Genomic DNA, 20,696 nt, shown 5'->3' on the forward strand with positions numbered 1-20,696 from the left:
AATTATAATTTTTTAAAATTGGGCCAAATTTAGGGTTACAATAAATAATAACCCATGGAAGGAAATTCAAAAATTCACGTTTTTCTAACTTAAGGACATATTAAATGGTTCCAATTGTTTCTATTTGATATAAAATTGGTTGACAAATTGAGGTGTTACACTCATTGCTTGATCGATAACCCTTTAAAGATTCCTATAATTGAAATGAGGATCTGAATGGTACATCCCAAAATTTTTCACCTGGTTATAAAGGATTCAAAATTGGGATGAGGGCCAATGTATGAACTAGGTAGGGAGATGAAACAACTTTTGACATGAAATCCTGATAAGGTTCAGACTGGCATTTTCGTAACGATCAGTCTAGGAAGGACAAAACGAGAAATTTGAGAAAAATTCTAGAAAATCCTGAAAAAATGGGAAAAGTATAAATTGGAATTTTTGTAAACTTAGTTGAGGCTTAAAGGTGAAATTTCGGTGAAAACAAATTATTACGGAATTTCCCATAAATAGAGGTTTTTCGTGAAATTATTGCGAAATTGAAGAAAAATAATTATATTAAATAGTTGGAGGCCTCAATAAATTTGGAAGAAAGATGTATAATTCATATAAATATTTATTTGAATTTATGAAATTATTTTTAAGCCTTTGAAGCTTAGGAATAAATTTTAGAGAATTTATTTTCCCGCAGTGACACCGATAAAGGCCTAATCGGAGGAAATTCAAAATAAATACCTAAAGGTGGCTAAAAATTCTGAAATTTTTCATATCATATTCTCATATTAAAAGGTGAATTATCATGGAGATAAATGAACTTTTGGAGGTATGGAGAAATTATGGAAGGTTACTAGTGAATAGTAACCGATAAAGTTTCAAATTAGTTTGAGATAGTGATTTGGTTTGAGGGCCAGCCTTTTGGACCAGCCCAAACCATTTATGGGGCCCACATTAAGCAGAATAAGAGTCCAATTTCGTGTAGTTTCTAGGTCCCTCTATTTTTATTAAAATAAATGTGAAATTAAGGGATAATTGTGTGGAAAAATCTAGAGAAGGGACACTTGTTTTAAATCTGATCATTCCAGCATTTGATGGCTACCACCTACACCCTTGAGGTGTCCCAAATTTCATCTAATTGAGGGGGGAAATGGCAAACCAATTTTTCTATAAATACCCCTTGGAAAAATACGAATAAATGTTAGAAAAATTGGAAAAACAAGAGTAGACTCTGTCACTGTAGCTCCATTTGGCCAAAAATTTTGAGGGTTTTGGACAAGGAATCATCCAACTTACACCAAAGAAACGTTAAGGTATGTCTAAGCACCACTATCCCTAAGTTTTACATTGATTGGATTAGGATTTTGGCTTGGAAAAATTATGGGAAAATGCTGTAAAATTCAGTCCAGCCATATAATGCTTAGGGAAGGATAGAAACCTTAATAATCAAGTGGAATAAGCAAGATTAAATGGTTTATGGATTGGTTTTTGGAAGAAATTACACATAGGGTTTTGGTTCTCCATTTAGGCCTGGTACTGGTCATGGAGTAAGAGATTGTTTTTCATTAATTTGATGGTTCCAATGGCTTTAAAACATGTGTTTGTGTAGGGAGGTTTTGTTGGGAGGTGTTTAAAATCATTGGAATCAAAAATAGAATTTTTGGAAATAAATACCCCCTATTCAGCCAATCACTGTTCATGGGGAAGGAGTTAGATTTTTGAAAATCTGATTGCACCATTGAATTCCTCATGAAAGATTATGTAGGATTGAGCAATGAGGTTATTGATTCTAAAGGAGGAATCATATGGTTAAAAATCAAAGAAAAAGGGGAAAATTATTAAGTTAAAGTTTAAGAATTGTATTTAAGTTGTTTAGGAATTAATGTGGCCTATGTTTATGCTTGGTTTAATAGGTATTATGAAGAGGAACTAAGAGGAAGCTTTGTTCTTGAAGTAACCAATTGGACAAGTATTAAACAGGTAGCTTTGAATTATAATTTGATCGTTAATCTTGCTTGTTTGATGTGATTTGTTGGTTGCTTGGATAAAGGAATTTGTGTTGTGGCATGGATTGGTTGAATAACATTGGTTTATGTTTTGGCCAAATGCATTGAATCATGTCATTGTGGAAGTGTTGATGTTCCTCGTTTAGTATGACATTAAGTATGATTTTATGTGGTTGATTACGCCTTGAGATATGATAACTTGTCACATGTGAACTTGCTTGATATACATGACAATTATAATTCATATGCTACTGAGATTTCTTGGAAATCTCATTCCCCCTATGTCAAATTGTGTCTCAAATAGGGAATGATTCATCCGATGGCAAGGGCAAGTGATTTAGCCCAATTATTCTATGTTATTTCATATCATTTTAAGGGTATTTATCATAGATTTTGGCTCCTTTTAATGATAATTGTGCTTAATTTAGATTAAGAGTCCTTACTTTGAATTAGTATCTTTTTGAGGGTAAAATTGTCATAATTGGTTATTAATTGTATTCAGTTGATTTCTAGGACAATTGATGCTTCAAATTGTTGCTTTTTATTGTAGGACACTTGAGAATTGGAGCTAAGATCAAAGACTAAAGGATGACACAACACAAGATCAGAGTATCAGTACTAACACACTTCGCCGCGGCGAAGAGAATTCTTCGCCGCGGCGCCAAAATGGAAATCTCACCAGTGATCTCTCGGGCAGAGTTCGCCGCGGCCAACTTACAACTTCGCCGCGGCGAACACACAAGATTAGGCGGAGCTCCGCTCGGGAATGCTTCGCCGCGGCGAAGGTATACCTTCGCCGCGGTGAAAGACTCGTATCAGCAACGCCAGATCTGGATCAGAACGCGAAAATGGAGCCTCTAATCATATGATCCGACCCATATGGACCCTTTAAACCCTTAGAAACCCTATTTTTGAAGGAACACTCCATTCCATTCAGCCACCACCTACGTATCTTTCATCCTCTTCTCTCATTTCCACCTCAGAAACCCTAATCCCTTTTCCATTTCTCCCATCTGCTGCTGCCATGGCTGAAGAACAATACCTAGTTGGAGTTGATTCAAGAGTTATGACTAACTAAGCTTCTCAACTCTTGAATATGGTGGAAGAAGCATGAGTTCACAAAGCTTCAAAGGGGAGTTAGCTTCATCTATAAGTTCTAGTTCTTTGTTTATGAATTTCTAGGTCTTAGGATTTGTAAATTTGGGCTGAACTATTCTGATTATGGTTGTAATCAATTCTGGATGATTGTCTTGTGTATTGGATTATTAGTGTTGAATTTGAGCTTCAATACATGTGGTTACATGTATGTTTTTATGCAACTCTTTTGATACCCTCTGTCTTGCATGGTAATGTGAGATTGTTGAGTTGATCTGGGCTTGCATTTAACCAAGTGCATTAATTAATCTTGATACACACACTAAGTGAGCTTAATAGGATCTTATGAAATGGGTACCATTGATTAAGATCCTAGACTTAAAGAGTTCTTTAAGGTTTTTCATTTAGAAAACTTGGTGATTTCTACTCCCATACTTATTTTGAACTATGATTGCTTCAAAGCTATATTCAAGAGATTACATATCATTAACTTCACTTCATCACCACTATCTTAGAAAAATCCAAAAAACATAGTAACTTAGATCAGTATTCATTGCATTTAGTTTTGGCATTCCATTAATGGCTAAAAACACCAAAAACCCCTTTTTCATTACTCTGCATAGCATTAATCTAACTTAGACATCTAATTTAGGCTCCCAAAAGAGAACGACCCGAGTTTGCAATACTGCATAGCTTGGATAAATTTTGAGCGAGAACCTCTAAGCGAACGACAAGAAAAGGCTCTCTTTCAAGTGGCGCCGTTGCCGGGGATCGAACCCGGGTCGCCCGCGTGACAGGCAAGGGCAAGCAAATGATTTTGGGATCGAGGAGCATTTTGGAATTGATGCTGTTATGTTATGGTTGTATTTAGATATGGATGATGTTATGACATGCATTATACCTTACCCTCATGCCCTAATATTGGAATTATGCATGGTACATTAAGGAAAGAATGTGAAAAAAGAAAAAGGGGAAATAAATTAAAGAAAGAGGCAAGTAGGGGATAGAAATTCCCTAAATAGTGCTAAACTTGTAGCACATAAAATAATGAGCAATTGTTGGAATTTGGGCATGAAATTTTACAAGCTTATAGATCTCATTTTCAGCTTTAAATCAAGTAGTAAACCATTAAATTTGGAGTTTTTTTGCTAGGAGTTATTCCCTTCCAAAGTTGGGCAAAAATACTAAAAATTCAAAAATTGACAATATGAATAGTGCATCTTGTTGATTTTTCTGGTGCTGTTTTGGATGGAATTAAATCCAATGAATATTTTTCCTCCATAGAAATCTTAGTAAGCTTCGTGTGAAAATTGGAACCATCTCATTTCAATTTTTCTAGAATTAGTTATGAAGTTTCAAAGTTGGCCCATTTTTGGATGAACAATATACGGACAGAATTAAAGGTGAAATTTTGAAACCGAAATTTTTCATCCAGAAACGCCACGAAACATGTTATAGTTGTTCCAATTGACGTATAATGGGTTATAAAGAGAGGTGTGACACTTTTTGGTATCAGAGCAAAGGTTCTGACTTTGTTTCTATGCACTTTGTTTACTATTATGTATTGTGCATAATGATTGATATTGTGGATAGTGTTTAGTAGTTGCACTGTTCTGACTATTATTGTTGAACATGAATTGTGGTTGTCTAATTGAATGCTTCTAGTTGGGATTATATGTGGGGTGGATTGGTATATTATAGATTGAGTTGAGTGCAAGGAGTTATGGCCTGCTGTAGCAGTGACTCCTGGGAAATGGTAAACTAAAAGATACAGAGGGAACCGTACCTAGACTGGTACCACCCACATGTTTCTGACCTTGATGATCCGACTCCACCATCCTGATATTACCAACCTCTCTGGGAGATAGAGCATACATATTCAGAAGAGGACTCCAATGACCTAGTCAAGTTAGAGAATGGTGATGCTCAGAGCACCACAAGACTCCGACCACATCCGGATGAGGCGGGTCCCATTACCTATCCGAATGGTAAAGCCAGAGAAGATTAAGGCCAAGGATCTACCAATCAAGAAAAGACCTTTGTTAGTAAAGAAGGTATTTAAAGATCATAATAGTCTCTTCCAAGAATTTGTTGAACTCAGTAGACACATAGATCCGACCCTGAATCAGTACGTTATAGTCTACCAGGACTACTTCTATTACTTGAGATTACTACATAATGAAGTAGTCAAAGAGGGTCAGTATGTAGATGATGCCCTATGGTGCCGTGTGTTACTAGAGACATTACCTACTACCTGAGTTTGGTAAACACAGATTTGATCGCTTTACAAATCCTCTATGCCAATGATTTTGATCAGTTGCTAGACGATTTAGAACTTTTTGTAGTTACTTTGTTTCCCTCTTCCTCTACTAGGTTGTCAATACAGGATAACTGTATGCTATGCTAATGGTGGCGGATTGTGGCCCTACATTTTGTTAATTGTGCCGTTGCATATAAACTGAAAAGTAATATAAATATTGTTTATCGTAATTAATGATTATGTTCCTCTTGTAGTTAAGACAAAAACGATAAAATTGTAAGAGGAAGATGAGGATCAAGAGGTAGGGGAGCTAGTACAAGAGGAGAATCATCAAGGCCCCCTATTTATCTGATGAAAAGGATAATGGAGAGGTTAGAGGAATAGCAAAGAACCAAGGCTAAGATACAAGCCACAAAAGCTAGGTAAGAATAAGAGAGGGATGCTGCTACAGCTACAGCGGTAGCAGTAGCACTAGCATGGTTATAGCAACCAGGGCAAGGAACAGCCGGGACAGCCCAGCCCATACTACCATAGCAACCATAGGAAACCGCTCCTGTGAGACCTTAACCTATTACAGAACCTAATACACTGCAATAGTGGATTGTTAAGTTTGGCAAACACAACCCTTCTGCTTTCGAGGGAACCTTTGACATGCAAGTAGCTGAGGATTGGATAACTTGGCTAGAAAAGATCTTTGCTATTTTGGAATGTTCATCTATGAGGAAGGCTTAGATGGTAATATACAAGCTAGAAGGGGAAACAGATAGATGGTGGAAGAACACCGAGTTGGTTCTTCAGGCCAACAAAACCCCTGTTACATAGGAGGTGTTTAAGGATCAGTTTTTCCTGAAATATTTTCCTCAATCTATAAGGGACGAGAAAGAAGCAAAGTTCCTCACTATAAGGCAAGTAGCGAACGAACCTTTTGACGAGTACTTGGCAAGTTATCCAGGTACTCTACCTATCTCCAACACATGAATGATGAATGATAGTTCACGAAGAAGATGATCAGGGGGATGAAGCCTGAGTTGAGAGAGAAGGTAGACCTGAGACAGCTAGAAGTTTTTAATAAGGCAGTAAAAGTCAGCGTATCATTGAGAATAGCCAGAATCATCCTGAGCTGGCTAGAGCAACCCTATGAGCCAAAAGGCCAAGGACGGGAGCAGGTCAGGAAGGTACTTCTTTCGGTGGTAGCCAGAAGAGAAGGAGATTTAACTAGAACAGGACATCAAGGCAGGGAGCCCGATGAGGAGCAATAGAGAATGTTCACTGGGGAGCAGAGAATGTCCGCCAAGGAAGGGAATGCGAGCGTTGTGGCCATAATCATAGAGACAGGCATGATAGGTCAGAGCATGTGCTTCAAGTGCGGATGACCCGGACACTTTGCTAGGGAGTGCCTGCAAGGTGCCGACAGCATGGGAAGACCTCAGGCATAGGGCAGGGTATTCACCCTCAGTCGGGAAGAGGCTCGTAAGTCACCCAAGATGATCCAAGGTACGTTTACTGTGAATGGTTATCTTGTGGATGCTTTGTTTGACTCGGGTACTATCCACTCGTTCATATCATATGATTGCACTAGGCTCTTAGGTCTTGCTGTCAACGCATTGCCATATGATTTGTATGTTTCCTCTCCTACGGGAATAAAAATTTTAACTTTTGCTGTTTGTTTAAACAGTATTGTCCAGTATGCCCACTGTTATACCACGTTAGACCTAATATGCATGCCTTTTTGTGATATTGATATTGTCCTTGGTTTGAACTGGTTATCCTCCCAAAATATTCTCCTTGACTGTAAAAGCAAAACACTGATCCTTCCTACCCGGGAGTTAACCCCTACAGCAGAAGTGAAATTGAACATGATTTTAGCAGCTCGAGCAGATAAATGGTTGAGACAGGGTTGCCAAGGTTATATGGTATTCTTCTTAGTGAAAGCAGAGACGGAAGAAGGGATTTTGAATATCCTGGTAGTCTGGGAATTTCTTGAGGTATTTTCGACGGAGATTAGCAGATTACCTCTTAAAAGGGAAATTGAATTTGCTATTGACCTGGTGCCTGGAACAAACGCAATTTCAAAGGCTCTGTATTGGATGGCTCTGAATGAGATGGTAGAACTAAAAAACCAACTAACGAAGCTATTGGAGAAAGGGTTCATACACCCCAGTGTTTGTCCGTAGGGTGCACTAGTGTTATTTGTGAAGAAGAAAGACGGTAGCCTGAGATTGTGTATTGACTACCGTGAGTTGAATAAAGTGACTATCAAGGATAAGTACCTGTTGCCATGGATAGATGATTTTCCAGATCAGTTGGTGGGAGCCACTGTATTCTCGAAGATTAACTTAAGATCAAGGTACCACTAATTGAGGATTAAAGCAGAAGATATCCCAAAGACTGCTTTTCGAACGAGGTTTGGGCATTATGAATTTCTGGTGATGCCATTTGGTTTAATGAACGCACCTGCTATATTCATGGACTACATGAATAGGATTTTCCGGCCATATTTGGATTAATTTGTAGTGGTGTTCATTGATGATATCCTGGTATATTCTAAATCACCAAAGGAACACGAGCAACATATGCAGATTGTGTTAGGCACGTTGCAAGAAAAGCAAATGTATGCCAAATTGAGCAAATGTGAATTCTGGCAAAATAAGGTAAAATTCTTGGGTCACGTGATTACCCAGGACAGAGTAGTGGTGGACCCAAGTAAGATAGAAGTTGTATTGAATTAGGAACGGCCGAAGATGGTAACTAAGGTGAGAAGCTTTCTGAGACTAGCAAGATACTATAGAAGGTTTATACGGGATTTTTCTCAGATTGCCCTACCACTAACCAAGCTCACCCAGAAGAATCAACCGTTTAACTGGGATGCAAAGTGTGACGCAAGCTTCCAGCAGTTAAAACAGAGGTTGACCTTGACTCCCGTGTTGATAATCCCTAATCCTATGTTGCTATATGTGGTATATACAGATGCGAGTAAGCAAGGATTGGGATCTGTGCTGATGCAGCAAGGTCGAGTAGTTGCTTATGCCTCATGACAGTTAAAGACCCATAAGGAGAACTATCCCACACATGAAAGAGATACCGCTATGGTGAAGAGACAATTATCTCGCTTGGAAACATATCTGGGCAGCATTAAATATATGACGGGAGCTGGCAGTGATTGTCTATGCCTTGAAGATCTGGAGGCATTATCTATATGGGGCAACCATCGAATTGTACTGTGATCATAAGAGCCTCAAGTACCTGCAGGACCAGAAAGAACTCAACATGAGACAGAGAAGATGGATGGAATTGCTCAAGGATTACGACTATCAAATAAATATCATCCAGGGAAAGCAAATATAGTAGCAGATGCATTAACCCGGAAGACAGTGCAAGTGGCATCATTGATGATAAAGGAACAAGAGCTGATCGAGAATATCCAAGATTGGGATCTCACCAGCTAGATACGACTCATGGCGGGCTAGATCGGTATTACAAAAGCAGAAGCACAGATCATTGAACAGATCAAGAAGGCCCAATAAAGAGACCAACTGGCCGATATTTTGAAAACCAAAATACTGAGAAATGAGACAAGGAACTTTGAGATAACTCAAGAAGGGATCCTAAAATATAAAGAAAGGACTTACATTCCCCCAAGTTCAGAAGTTAAGAAGCAAATCTTAGAGGAGGCACACAAGAGTCGATATACCATACATCTAAGCATGACCAAGATGTATCGACATCTTAAAGAATCATTCTGGTGGCCTAGTATAAAGAAAGATGTGACGGGCTACGTGTCAAAGTGCCTCACTTCTCAAAAAGTAAAGACAGAACACTAAAAGCCGTCAGGATCCCTGCAACCATTAAGTATTCTAGAATGGAAATGGGAAAGCATTTCTATGGATTTTGTCATAAGACTACCTCGTACATTGTCAGGTTATGACGCAATGTGGGTGATTGTAAATCGCCTGACGAAGTTAGCTCATTTCTTAGCCATCAAGAAAGAATATGAACCAAAAAAGTTGGCACAGATATACATCCGTGAAATTGTGAGGTTGCACAGAGTACCTGAGACAATTGTCTTTGATAGGGACCCAAGATTTCTCTCTAGATTTTGGAGAGCATTACAAAAAGCCATGGATACTAAGCTAAGTTTTAGTACATCTTATCATCCTCAAACTGACAGGTAGACAGAACGTAAAATTCAAACATTAGAGGATATGTTAAGAGCTTGTGTCCTAGATCTCAAAGGGAACTGGGATGAGTACTTACCACTGACAAAGTTCGCCTATAACAACAGTTGCCATTCCGGTTTCCAAATAGCTCCTTATGAGGCTTTGTACAAGAGGAAATGTAGATCCCCATTGTGTTGGATTGAATTGGGAGAAAGGAAGATATTTGGTCCCGACTTGGTAGAGCAAACTTCATAGCAAATAAAGATGATCCGACAGAGGTTGCTTACGGCACAAAGTAGACAGAAGAGTTATGCTAACGTATGAAGAAGGCCTCTGGAGTTTGAAGTTGGAGATCATGTTTTTCTAAAAGATTCTCCAACTACGGGTGTAGTAAGATCGATCAAAGCCCATAAATTAACGCCAACGTTCATCAGACCCTTCCAAATCTTGTCAAGAGTTAGCCCAGTAGCTTACAGATTGGCCCTACCCCCTAATCTGAGCTAGATTCATGACATCTTCCATGTTTCTCAGTTGAAAAAGTATCAGCCAGATCCCTCACATATCTTGAAATATGAAGGCATAGAGCTGCAAGATAACCTCACCTTTGAGGTAAAACTGGTAAAAGTAATAGATCGGCAGATTAAGCAGCTGCGGAATAAGACTATTTCGATGGTCAAAGTTATTTGGAGGGATCTAACTCAAGAGGAGGCTACGTGGGAAAAGGAGGACGACATGAAGGCCAAATATCCATAATTGTTTAACTAAGGTATGCTTTTTTAAATTTCAAGGACAAAATTTATTTAAAGAGAGGAGGAATTGCCACATCTCAAAATTTTTCACCTGGCTATAAAGGATTCAAAATTAGGATGAGGGTCAATGTACAAACAAGGTAGAGAGATGAAACAACTTTTTATATGAAACCCCAATAAGGTCTGGACTGGCATTTTTGTAACGATCGGTCTAAGAAGGGCAAAACGGGAAATTTGAGAAAAATTCTAGAAAATTCCTGAAAAATAGGAAAATTACAAATTGGAAGTTTTGGAAACTTGTTTGAGGCCCGAAAGGTAAAATTTCGGTAAAAGCAAATTATTACAAAATTTCCTGTAAATAGAGGTTTTTCAAGAAAGTATTGGGAAATCAAAGAAAAATAATTAAATTAAATAGTTGGAGGCCTCAATAAATTTGGAAGAAAGATGGATAATTCATCTAAATATTTATTTGAATTTATAAAATTAGTTTTAGGCCTTGGAAGCTTAGGAATAAATTTTAGGAAATTTATTTTCCTGTAGTGACACCGATAAATGCCTAATCGAAGAAAATTCAAAATAAATACCTATAGTGGGTAAAAAATTCTGAAAATTTTTAGATCATATTTTCATATTAAAAGGTGAATTATCATCAAGAGAAATAAATTTTTGGAGGTCTGGAAAAATTATGGAAGGTTACTAGTGAATAATAACCGATAAAGTCTCAAATTCGTTTGAAATAGGGATTTGGTTTGTGGGCCATCCTTTTAGACTAGCCCAAATCATTTGTGGGGCCCACATTAAGCCCAATAAGGGTCCAATTTTGAGCATTTTCTAGGTCCCTCTATTTTTATTAAAATAAATGTGAAATTAAGGGATAATTGTGTGGAAAAATCTAGAGAAGGTTAAATCTGATCATTCCAGCATTTGATGGCTGCCACCTACACCCTTGAGGTGTCCCAAATTTCAGCCCATTGAGGGGGAAAATGGCAGACCAATTTTTCTATAAATATCCCTTGGAAAAATACGAATAAATGTTAGAAAAGTCAGAAAAACAAGGGGAGACTCTGTCACTGTAGCTCCAGCTCTATTTAGCCAAATATTTTAAGGGTTTTGGATAAGGAATCATTCAACTTACACCAAGGAAACATTAAGGTATGTCTAAGCATCACTATTCCTAATTTTTACATTGATTGGATTAGGATTTTGGCTTGGAAAAATTATGAGAAAATGCTGTAAAATTTGGTCCAACCATGTGATGCTTAGGGAAGGATAGAAACCCTAATAATCAAGTAGAATAAGCAAGATAAAATGGTTTATGGATTGGTTTTTGGAAGAAATTGCACCTAGGGTTTTGGTTCTCTATTTCAGCCTGGTACTGTTCATGGGGCAAGAGATTTTTTTATTTATTAATTTGATGGTTCCAATGGATTTAAAACATGTTTTTGTGTAGAGATATATTGTTGGGAGGTGTTTAAAATCATTGGAATCAAAAATAAAATTTTTGGAAATAAATACCCCCTATTCGACTAGTCACTGTTTATAGGGAAGGAGTTAGATTTTTAAAAATCTGATTACACCATTGAATTCCTCATGAAAAATTGTGTAGGGTTGAGCAATGAGGTTATTGATTCTAAAGGAGGAATCATATGGTTAAAAATCAAAGAAAAAGGGGGAAATTATTGAGTTAAAGTTTAAGAATTGTGTTTAAGTTGTTTAGGAATTAATGTGGCCTATGTTTATGCTTGGTTTAATAGGCATTGTGAGGAGGAACCAACAAGAAGCTTTGTTCTTGGAGTAACCAATTGGACAAGTATTAAAAAGGTAGCTTTGAATTATAATTTGATTGTTAATCTTGCTTGTTTGATGTGATTTGTTGGTTGCTTAGATAAAGGAACTTGTGTTGTGGCATGGATTGGTTGAATAACATTGGTTTATGCTTTAACCAAATGCATTGAATCATGTCATTGTGATTGATGTTCCTCTTTTAGTATGGCATTAAGTATGATTTTATGTGGTTGATTATGCCTTGAGGTATGATAATAGGTCACATGTAAACTTGCTTGATTTACATGACAATTATAATTCATATGCTACAGAGATTTCTTGCAAATCTCATTCCCCCATGTCAAATTGTGTCTCAAATAGGGAATGATTCATCTGATGGCAAGATAAGCAAATGATTTTAGGATAGAGGAGCATTTTGGAATTGATGTTCTTATGTTATGGTTGTATTTAGATATGGATGATATTATGACATGTATTATACTTTACCCTCATGTCCTAATATTGGAATTATGTAGGGTACATTAAGAAAAGAATGTTGAAAAAGAAAAAGGGCAAATAAATTAAAGGAGGCAAGTAGGGGATAGAAATTCCCTAAATAGTACCAAACTTGTGGCACATAAAATAATGAGCAATTGTTGGAATTTGTGTCACATCCAGCATTATGATAATTAGAGATAAGAAATATTCTCAAATTATTGAAGATTAAAAATAATAAGGCAAAGTCAAAGAATTTTGATGGAAAAAAATTTACAGTAATTTTCCAAGCCAATTATAGGAAATTGACTAATTAAAGAAAATTGATCAAATGTAAATAAGGAAAAATATTTTTGAGCCATGGAAAATTAAGGAAAAATAGGGATAATATCCTTTGAGAGTTATATGAAATTATAAAGTTGGTTTTATGACCAAATTACCCTTAGAGAGATTATAAGAGAATTTAAGGGTGATTTAGGCTAATTGAGGGATTTTATTTGGAAAATTCCAAATAAATATTTTAAGAGGAATAAAATCCCAAGAAAATTCCCATGAGATCCCAAGGAATTATAAGGAATTATGGAATTAAATGGAGACCCTCAAGTGTCCAAGATTTTTCCAAATAAATGTGAAAAGTGGAAAAATCCCTAAAGAGAAGGAAATTAATTTTTCCTTTTTATTTAAATATTAGGAAATTAATTTTGAGACAAAGAGGACAATTTGGGAAGACAATAATGAGGAGAATAAATTAAGGATTTGATAGAAAATAATTACAGAGACTAAGTTACTGTAATTATAAAAAAGAAGTTAAACTCAGAGCCTAAAGTATACCGATAAAGCAAGATTGGTGTCTTGCAAATCCAAGGGATCCTATTAAGCCATGTGTCAAGCTCTTGAAGGAGAAGATTTGAATTAGCCAAGTGTCATTCCATGAATGGAGAGGATTTTGACTTTAGTAAATAATTTCATTTGGAATTATGTTAATTAAGAGAGAGGAATCAAGACTTAGTAGGGTAATGACACTTGGACTATCATTAAAGAAGGTGGTTGAGATATTTTGAAGCCTTAATCAAGCTCTTCTCTCCCCATTTTCAGATGTTCATTTCGTGCAAGGGAGAAAAATAGAGAAAAAGAGAGAGTTTGAGAGGAAACAAGGAGAAAGGGAGCACTTTTGATCATGCTAGCAAGGTTTCAAGGTTAGATCTCGGTCCTAGAAGTGTTCTTGCTTTGGTTTCTTTCATTTTTATGGTTTAAAATCTGTCTCTTCCCTCTCTTAATGTGGACCAAACTGATTAATAAAAGGGGAAAGAAGTTTTGATCATAACACTTGCTAAGACACAACAACACAAGTTAGATCCTAGTGTTGGCAAGTGAGTTTAAGTGATTTTAAAGCATTTTTCATGGTTGTTGTTGTGAGAGTTATTTTCGGCCAAGTGAAGAACTGGACCCTAGGATGAGGTTTTCATTGTTTTAAGGCTTCCATGTGTTGGAAATTTTGCCCTAGGGGCCAATCATTTTGCTATGAACATTGTTGATTTATGAATTTATTAATTACGTTATCATATTATTTGCATGTTTACTGTGATGACTATCCTTGGATAACTCATGGTTTATCCTAAATGTCCCTGGTCGGTCATCTATGTGGGAGCAAAGATGAAATAAGACCAGTATGACTTTAAAGATATATAGAGATATAAATTAAAGTCATAGGCACATGTAAGAGTACAAGGTGTTAGACCGACCTGCTATGAGAGAGCTGCATGGGTTAAGTCACAAGCTTCTCTCATATACAAACCATGTCACTATGCCCTTTGACCTGAGATCATCATGGATTCCTACATGAGAAACGCTTAGCTTTGACCTAGTCAAAAGTCACTTTTGACCGAGTGATCATAAAGACTATGTTCAGGCTTAGTGGTTTTTCATGCGGAGGAATTTGAATGGTCAAGATGGAATTTGTCCCTCACATTCGTAGAGAGATATTACTGGGCCCCTCGATGAGTGAGTCTGAGAAATGTATGGCCATACTATAATGGAAAGGTAGTTCCGTTTCTATACTCAGACTACTCAAGGATTGAGAAAGTAACGGTCATGAATAGGAAGATGATGTTCTCCATGCCTCATCCATGATCAAAATGTCGTGTGACAAAAGGGACGTGATATGGTTGTATGAAAGGTTGCATTGTTCAATGATCCTCATATGTTTTGGGTAGTCGTGATGTCTTGCTAGAGACCGCTTACGACTTGTGAGTCATTATAGTTAATGGCCCACTGCCAACTTCATATGGGCCTACAGGGTCGCACACAAAATAGCCCAACGCGAGTTATGATGTCCAGATTCATTGAATCTAAGATATGTCCAGATTCAATGAATAATATAAGGTGGACGTGTATATATATATTCGTATATATATATATATTATATAAATATAAGAGATATTAATTGTTAGATTTAATTTATAAGGATAAATTAGATCTATGTAAATTAATTCCGTCATATCTTTATTTTTGAATTAAATAAATAGGTGAATTAAATCTGTGAGACGGATTTAATATAAACCGTATTTATTTAATTGTTCTCTTATCTAATTATGTAATATTTGATATTATATTAATTTCGGAATTAATTTAGGATTAATTTCGAAATTAAATATCATTCATAACACCTATAGCATCCTATATATTCGATATTAGGGAGCTAGGGTTTTGGTGAGTGAGAGTGAAAGCACTAAGCAGATAAGGGACGGCCAAAAAGTGAGAAGAGAGGACGGATTTTTAAAAACCCTAGACGGACATAGACGCTAGCACGTCGTTCGAGATTGAGGGCACTCATGTGGATACCGGTAGAGGAAGCCGACTGGAGTTGTCGACTTCGAACGATAAAGGAGGCGAGCAGAGGCATCCTGAACGGCGGAATCACCGAGCCACCAGGAAATCAAACACCGAAGGTAATGCTTCTTACTACCTGACTTAAACGCGATCGGTAGATCCGGGCAAGGGATTGAAAGTTTTAAAATTTTAAGTTGATTTCTGCTGCGCGTCGTCTTTCAATTCCCTTCACCATGATGCTTAAAATGAGGAATGGTGTAGGGTAGACTAAAAGAAACAAGTGTTGGAAACCTAAAAGCAAAGCTGAAAATTTTGGGTCAAAACCTCTAGTGGTTTGGTCAGTTTATGGCTGGAAGAATCGGTTTTATTTTCACAAATCTAAGCCCATTTTTGGAATCTACATGAAAATCCATGTAGGAACAAGTTAAGGAGTGATTTTTAGGGTTAAAGAGAACCAAATCTAAAACTAGTGAACAAAGGAGGGAACTTTATGGTTCAAGAATCATTTTGATGTATGTTCTTGCTTTTTCATGGTTGGATAATGATTTTTGCTGCCATTTTTGTTGGATCACATGGTTAGGGTTTGATATTTGCCAAGGGAAAGAGGAGAAGGAAGAAAGGCTAAGACTTTTGGGACAAGGTAGTAAGTTAAACCTAGCTACTACCACTAACTAGCATTGTTGATTATTGTATGGTTAATTGCTATTATTGTGATTGAGCTCTCTTGATTGTTATGTGGCTGCTCTTTATAGTATCTTGCTTTGGCCTTTGCATGTTTGAATTTGCCAAATGATAAGCATGTTAGTTCATCCATAGTAGCTAATGTGATCATGCATAATAATGATGCTTGTTTGGTGATATAGTTGGTTAATTTACTACTGGGATTTCCAAAAATCTCATCCCCCAAGAATCATGTATTATTTTAGGGCCTGAATCTTCAAAAGGGAAGCTGCAAATTGAAGGTTGATTTGTGGAGTTTAGCCACAAAATTCGTGAGCTTATTTTGGTTATGTAAATATTAAACTAACAGTGCGAGAAGCACACTGACCCTGACCAGTTCATGTGACTTTTTGATTATGTTCCCGAATTCTTTAAATCTTGAAATTTGGTATGATGAAATATGACATCCTGAGCTTCAAATTGATAGCTAATACGTTAAAAATGGACCAGTATACGATTTATAATGATTTTTCAAAGTTAATGGTCAGAATCTGGACATCAGGGTTTTTGGCAAATGGACAGTGTTGTTTTCTCAAAAACCTGACGCTTTCTCATAAAGAATTTGACAATGAGATTATTTTTCCTTGAAAGAGGACTTAAAGAGATTTAAGTAGAATTTTGAACCACCCTAATTGGATTTTTGTAGAATAAGTTATGAATTTTTTAAGTTGGGCCAGAAAAACTGAATTTTTACCTGATGAACAGTAAAAATCCGAAAATTAGCGTTTTTATGGTAAAGAGTGAGCCCAAGACCATCCAATGTGGTCAAAAATCATTTTGAAAGGAACCTAAGTCAATATTATAGTAAGGTGTGACATTTTTGGTATCAGAGCGGAGGTTCTGGCATAAGATAGAACGCTCTACTTAAGTATCCCTTAGATGTAGAGAACTAACACCTACTTTCAGGAATCAAGATAGGGATTACCATGGACTGGGATACTAAACCTGAGCCGTCAGTCAACACTTGGGATCCAATAGTGATTGATCTCACCAAGGACGAGGACCCAGAGGAATGGGTAATGGGAGATGCCAGCCCTGGCCATTCATCAGTGTGCTCCAATGACTGTGTTGAGCACTATCCAGAGCTGCTAGGGATCACTGCAGAACAGTTGCTGTATCTCCCCGAACCCGGAGACTTGGTCAACCTTGTAACTGGAATGTACCAAGAGCCATTAGATTTAGATCTTTATGTTCAGTCTCTTAAGCAGCTTGTTACTCCGGCTATGTATCCATGTAATGTCCCTGGACCTAGTACTGTATCAGTGGTACCCCCAGCCCCGGTAATACCTGTAGTACCTACTGTACCATTTGTACCTGCACCAGTTCAACCTAGTCATGAGATCCGTAGTGTGGGTCAGTTGAGTGACCGGCTGAGGTTCCTAGGGCGTCACATCAGGAAGGATGTTGATGCAGACCTGAGAGTACACCTGGATTACCTCCAAGGTGTGAGAGAGCTGTATCAGGCACATGGACCAGGCAATCCTTACCTGGATCCTTATGACTGGCTGAGTGAGATGGTAGAGGTCCTACCTAATACCCCTTTCTGGAACCATGAGATCACTCGCCTGAACTACCTACTGGGAGATGATGTTGAGGACTGGATTCGAAGCCTTGAGGGCTTTGTTATCGTTCACTTTCTTTAGATGATTAGGATGTTCCTATCACTGACGTAGGATGTATTTTGGTACAACTAACCCTAGTAGGTTAGGTTTTTAATGCTTGGCTGCTGTATGTTGATTGTATTCTGGCTGGTTGATGTTTAAGTGCTGATTGCTGTATGCCTGTTTTGATAATGAAATCCAAGCATGATATTTATTTTCTTGTTCCTTGTTATGTTATTTGGTTAGTTAAGCAATGGTTAGAACTCGACGAAACCTTTCACCGGAGAGACCCCTATTGCAAGATGCAAGGGTCCCTCCTGATCGATTACAATTGATTCTGGAACGCCTCGAGCAACAACAGAAGACCATCGAGGACATGAGAGCAGCTCAAGCTCGTCAAGAACAAGAAAGGGATGCAGTGATAGCTGCAGTAGTAGCAGCAGCATTAGCAAACCTCGAGAGGAGGCAACCAGAGGAAGAGGTCTCTGCAGCACCAGCATCGGAACAATTGCCAAGACCGGTAATGCCAGCAGCAGAACCCGACAGCATTCAACAATGGATGACCCGATTCTGTAAGCACAACCCGTCGTCATTTGATGGAACATTCGATGTTCAACCGGCGAAAGAGTGGATTAATCGCCTAGAGAAGATCTTCAAGGTGATGGACTGCTCATCAGAGCGAAAAGCTCAGATGGCGATATATAAGCTAGAAAAAGATGCGGATCGCTGGTGGAAGAATACTGAGATTCTTCTCGATGCTCGAAACACGACGGTGACTTGGGAAGTGTTTCTGGAGCAGTTTTATGAGAAGTACTTTCCGAGATCTGTCCGTGACGAAAGAGAAGCAGAGTTTCTGACTTTGAAGCAAAAGGATGACGAGCCTTTCGATGAGTACTTGGCTAAGTTCATCCGTCTCTCTCATTATTCAAGCTATCTCCAATATAGAGATGATGAGAGGTGGACAATAGAGAAGATGGTTCGAGGACTGAGGCCATCATTGAGGGAGATGATTGCTCCCAGACAATTTGAGCAGTTCAATAAAGCAGTGGAAGCTTGCCGAATCACGGAAAGCAGCTTTAACCATCATCTGATGGTCAAGACAACTCCCCGAGCAGAGAAGGGAGGTCAAGGAGGTCAAGGTGGCACCTCGTCTAATGTGAATAAGAAGAGGAAGCAACCTTGGAACAACCGCAAGAGCAAGAAAGGCGGTAAAGCACCGAAGGGCAAGGAGTGTGCAAAGTGTGGCAAGAATCACGGTGACAGGCCGTGCATGGCTGGACAGAATGTTTGCTACACCGTGGCAAACCTGGACATTTCTCAAGAGAGTGCCCACAGAACACCGAGCAGGCAAGACCACGCACCCAGGGCCGAGTGTTTGCCATCACAAGAGAAGAAGCCCGGAAGTCTCCAGAGATGATCCAAGGTACGATCATGATTAACAATTCTCCGGTGATTGCAATGTTTGATTCGGGTGCTAGTCATTCTTTTATTTCATATGCCTGTGTAGAAAGACTTGGCTTGAGTATAAATACATTGCCATATGATATACATGTGTCTACCCCAACGCAGAGTAGGGTAATTACATCTGATGTATGCCTGAACTGTATAGTTTGTTATGAGCACTGTTGCACTGCTATAGATTTGATATGCATGCCTTTCCATGAGATGGATGTGGTGATTGGACTCAATTGGTTGTCATCCCACAATATCCTAATGGATTGTAAGAACAAAACCCTAATCTTACCCCGAGGGATTTAGAGTTGAATCCAGAAGTTAGATTAAACTTCATTACGGAAGCCCAAGCGGGCAAATGCTTACGAAAAGGCTGTCAAGGATTCCTCATTTTCTTCTCGGTGCAAGTAGAAGTTGAGGAAGGGATAGGAGAAATCCCGGTGGTTAGGGAATTTCCGGAAGTGTTTCCGATAGAGATCGCAGGATTACCCCCAGACAGAGAAGTAGAATTCACAATTGACATAGTACCTGGAGCAGGACCAATTTCTAAGGCCCCTTATAGAATGGCTCCTAATGAAATGACAGAACTTAAAAAACAGATAGAGGAGCTACTTGAAAAAGGTTTTATTAGGCCAAGTGTGTCGCCATGGGGTGCTCCAGTGTTGTTTGTCAAGAAAAAGGATGGTAGTCTAAGGCTGTGTATAGACTACAGGGAGTTGAACAAAGTCACAGTTAAGAACAAGTATCCGCTCCCTAGGATAGATGATCTGTTAGACCAGCTAGTTGGAGCCAGTGTATTCTCTAAGATTGACCTAAGATCTGGCTACCACCAACTCAAGATTAAGTCTGAAGATGTCCCAAAAACTGCGTTTAGAACCCGATATGGACACTATGAATTTTTAGTGATGCCGTTTGGATTGACGAATGCACCTGCGATATTCATGGACTACATGAATAGGATTTTTCGTCCTTACTTGGATCAATTTGTGGTTGTATTTATTGATGACATCTTAGTGTACTCCAAATCTCCAGAAGAGCATGAGGAGCATTTGAGGATTGTCCTAAATACCCTGAAAGAGAAACAGCTGGTGGCTAAACTTAGTAAGTGTGAGTTTTGGCTCCAGGAAGTCCGATTTCTCGGCCATGTGATTTCCCGAGAGGGAGTGGCTGTCGACCCCAGTAAGATTGAGGCAGTACTCAACTGGGAGAGACCCAAGACGGTGACCGAGATCAGAAGTTTTCTCAGACTAGCAGGGTATTACAGAAGATTCATCCAGGACTTTTCTCGAATTGCTCTCCCGCTGACCAAGTTAACCAGGAAGAACCAGCCGTTCTTGTGGGACGAGAAGAGTGAGGCTAGTTTTCAGGAGCTGAAGAGGAAGCTCACTTCTACTCCCGTACTTATACTTCCCGATCCTTCACAACCGTATGTGGTTTATACAGATGCTAGCAAGCAGGGACTGGGATGTGTACTTATGCAGCAAGGGCGGGTAGTAGCCTATGCCTCACGCCAGTTGAAATCTCACGAGGAGAATTACCCGACCCACGACCTGGAATTGGCGGCGATAGTTTATGCA

General features: G+C 38.4%; 1 protein-coding gene across 1 annotated transcript; it reads left to right on the forward strand.

Annotated features, from left to right (window-relative positions):
- The first annotated feature begins 6,614 nt into the window (after nucleotides 1–6,614).
- LOC114758009 (uncharacterized) lies at nucleotides 6,615–7,526 on the forward strand. The gene is made up of 2 exons (XM_028947006.1): nucleotides 6,615–6,715; nucleotides 7,028–7,526. Exons 1-2 carry the CDS (start codon nucleotides 6,615–6,617, stop codon nucleotides 7,524–7,526), a joined length of 600 nt encoding a protein of 199 aa, XP_028802839.1.
- Nucleotides 7,527–20,696: the final 13,170 nt, after the last annotated feature.

The sequence above is a fragment of the Neltuma alba genome, unplaced genomic scaffold, assembly GCF_004799145.2.
Source record: "Neltuma alba isolate B1F8T4 unplaced genomic scaffold, ASM479914v2 tig00001512_pilon, whole genome shotgun sequence".
Classification (NCBI taxonomy): Eukaryota; Viridiplantae; Streptophyta; class Magnoliopsida; order Fabales; family Fabaceae; genus Neltuma; species Neltuma alba.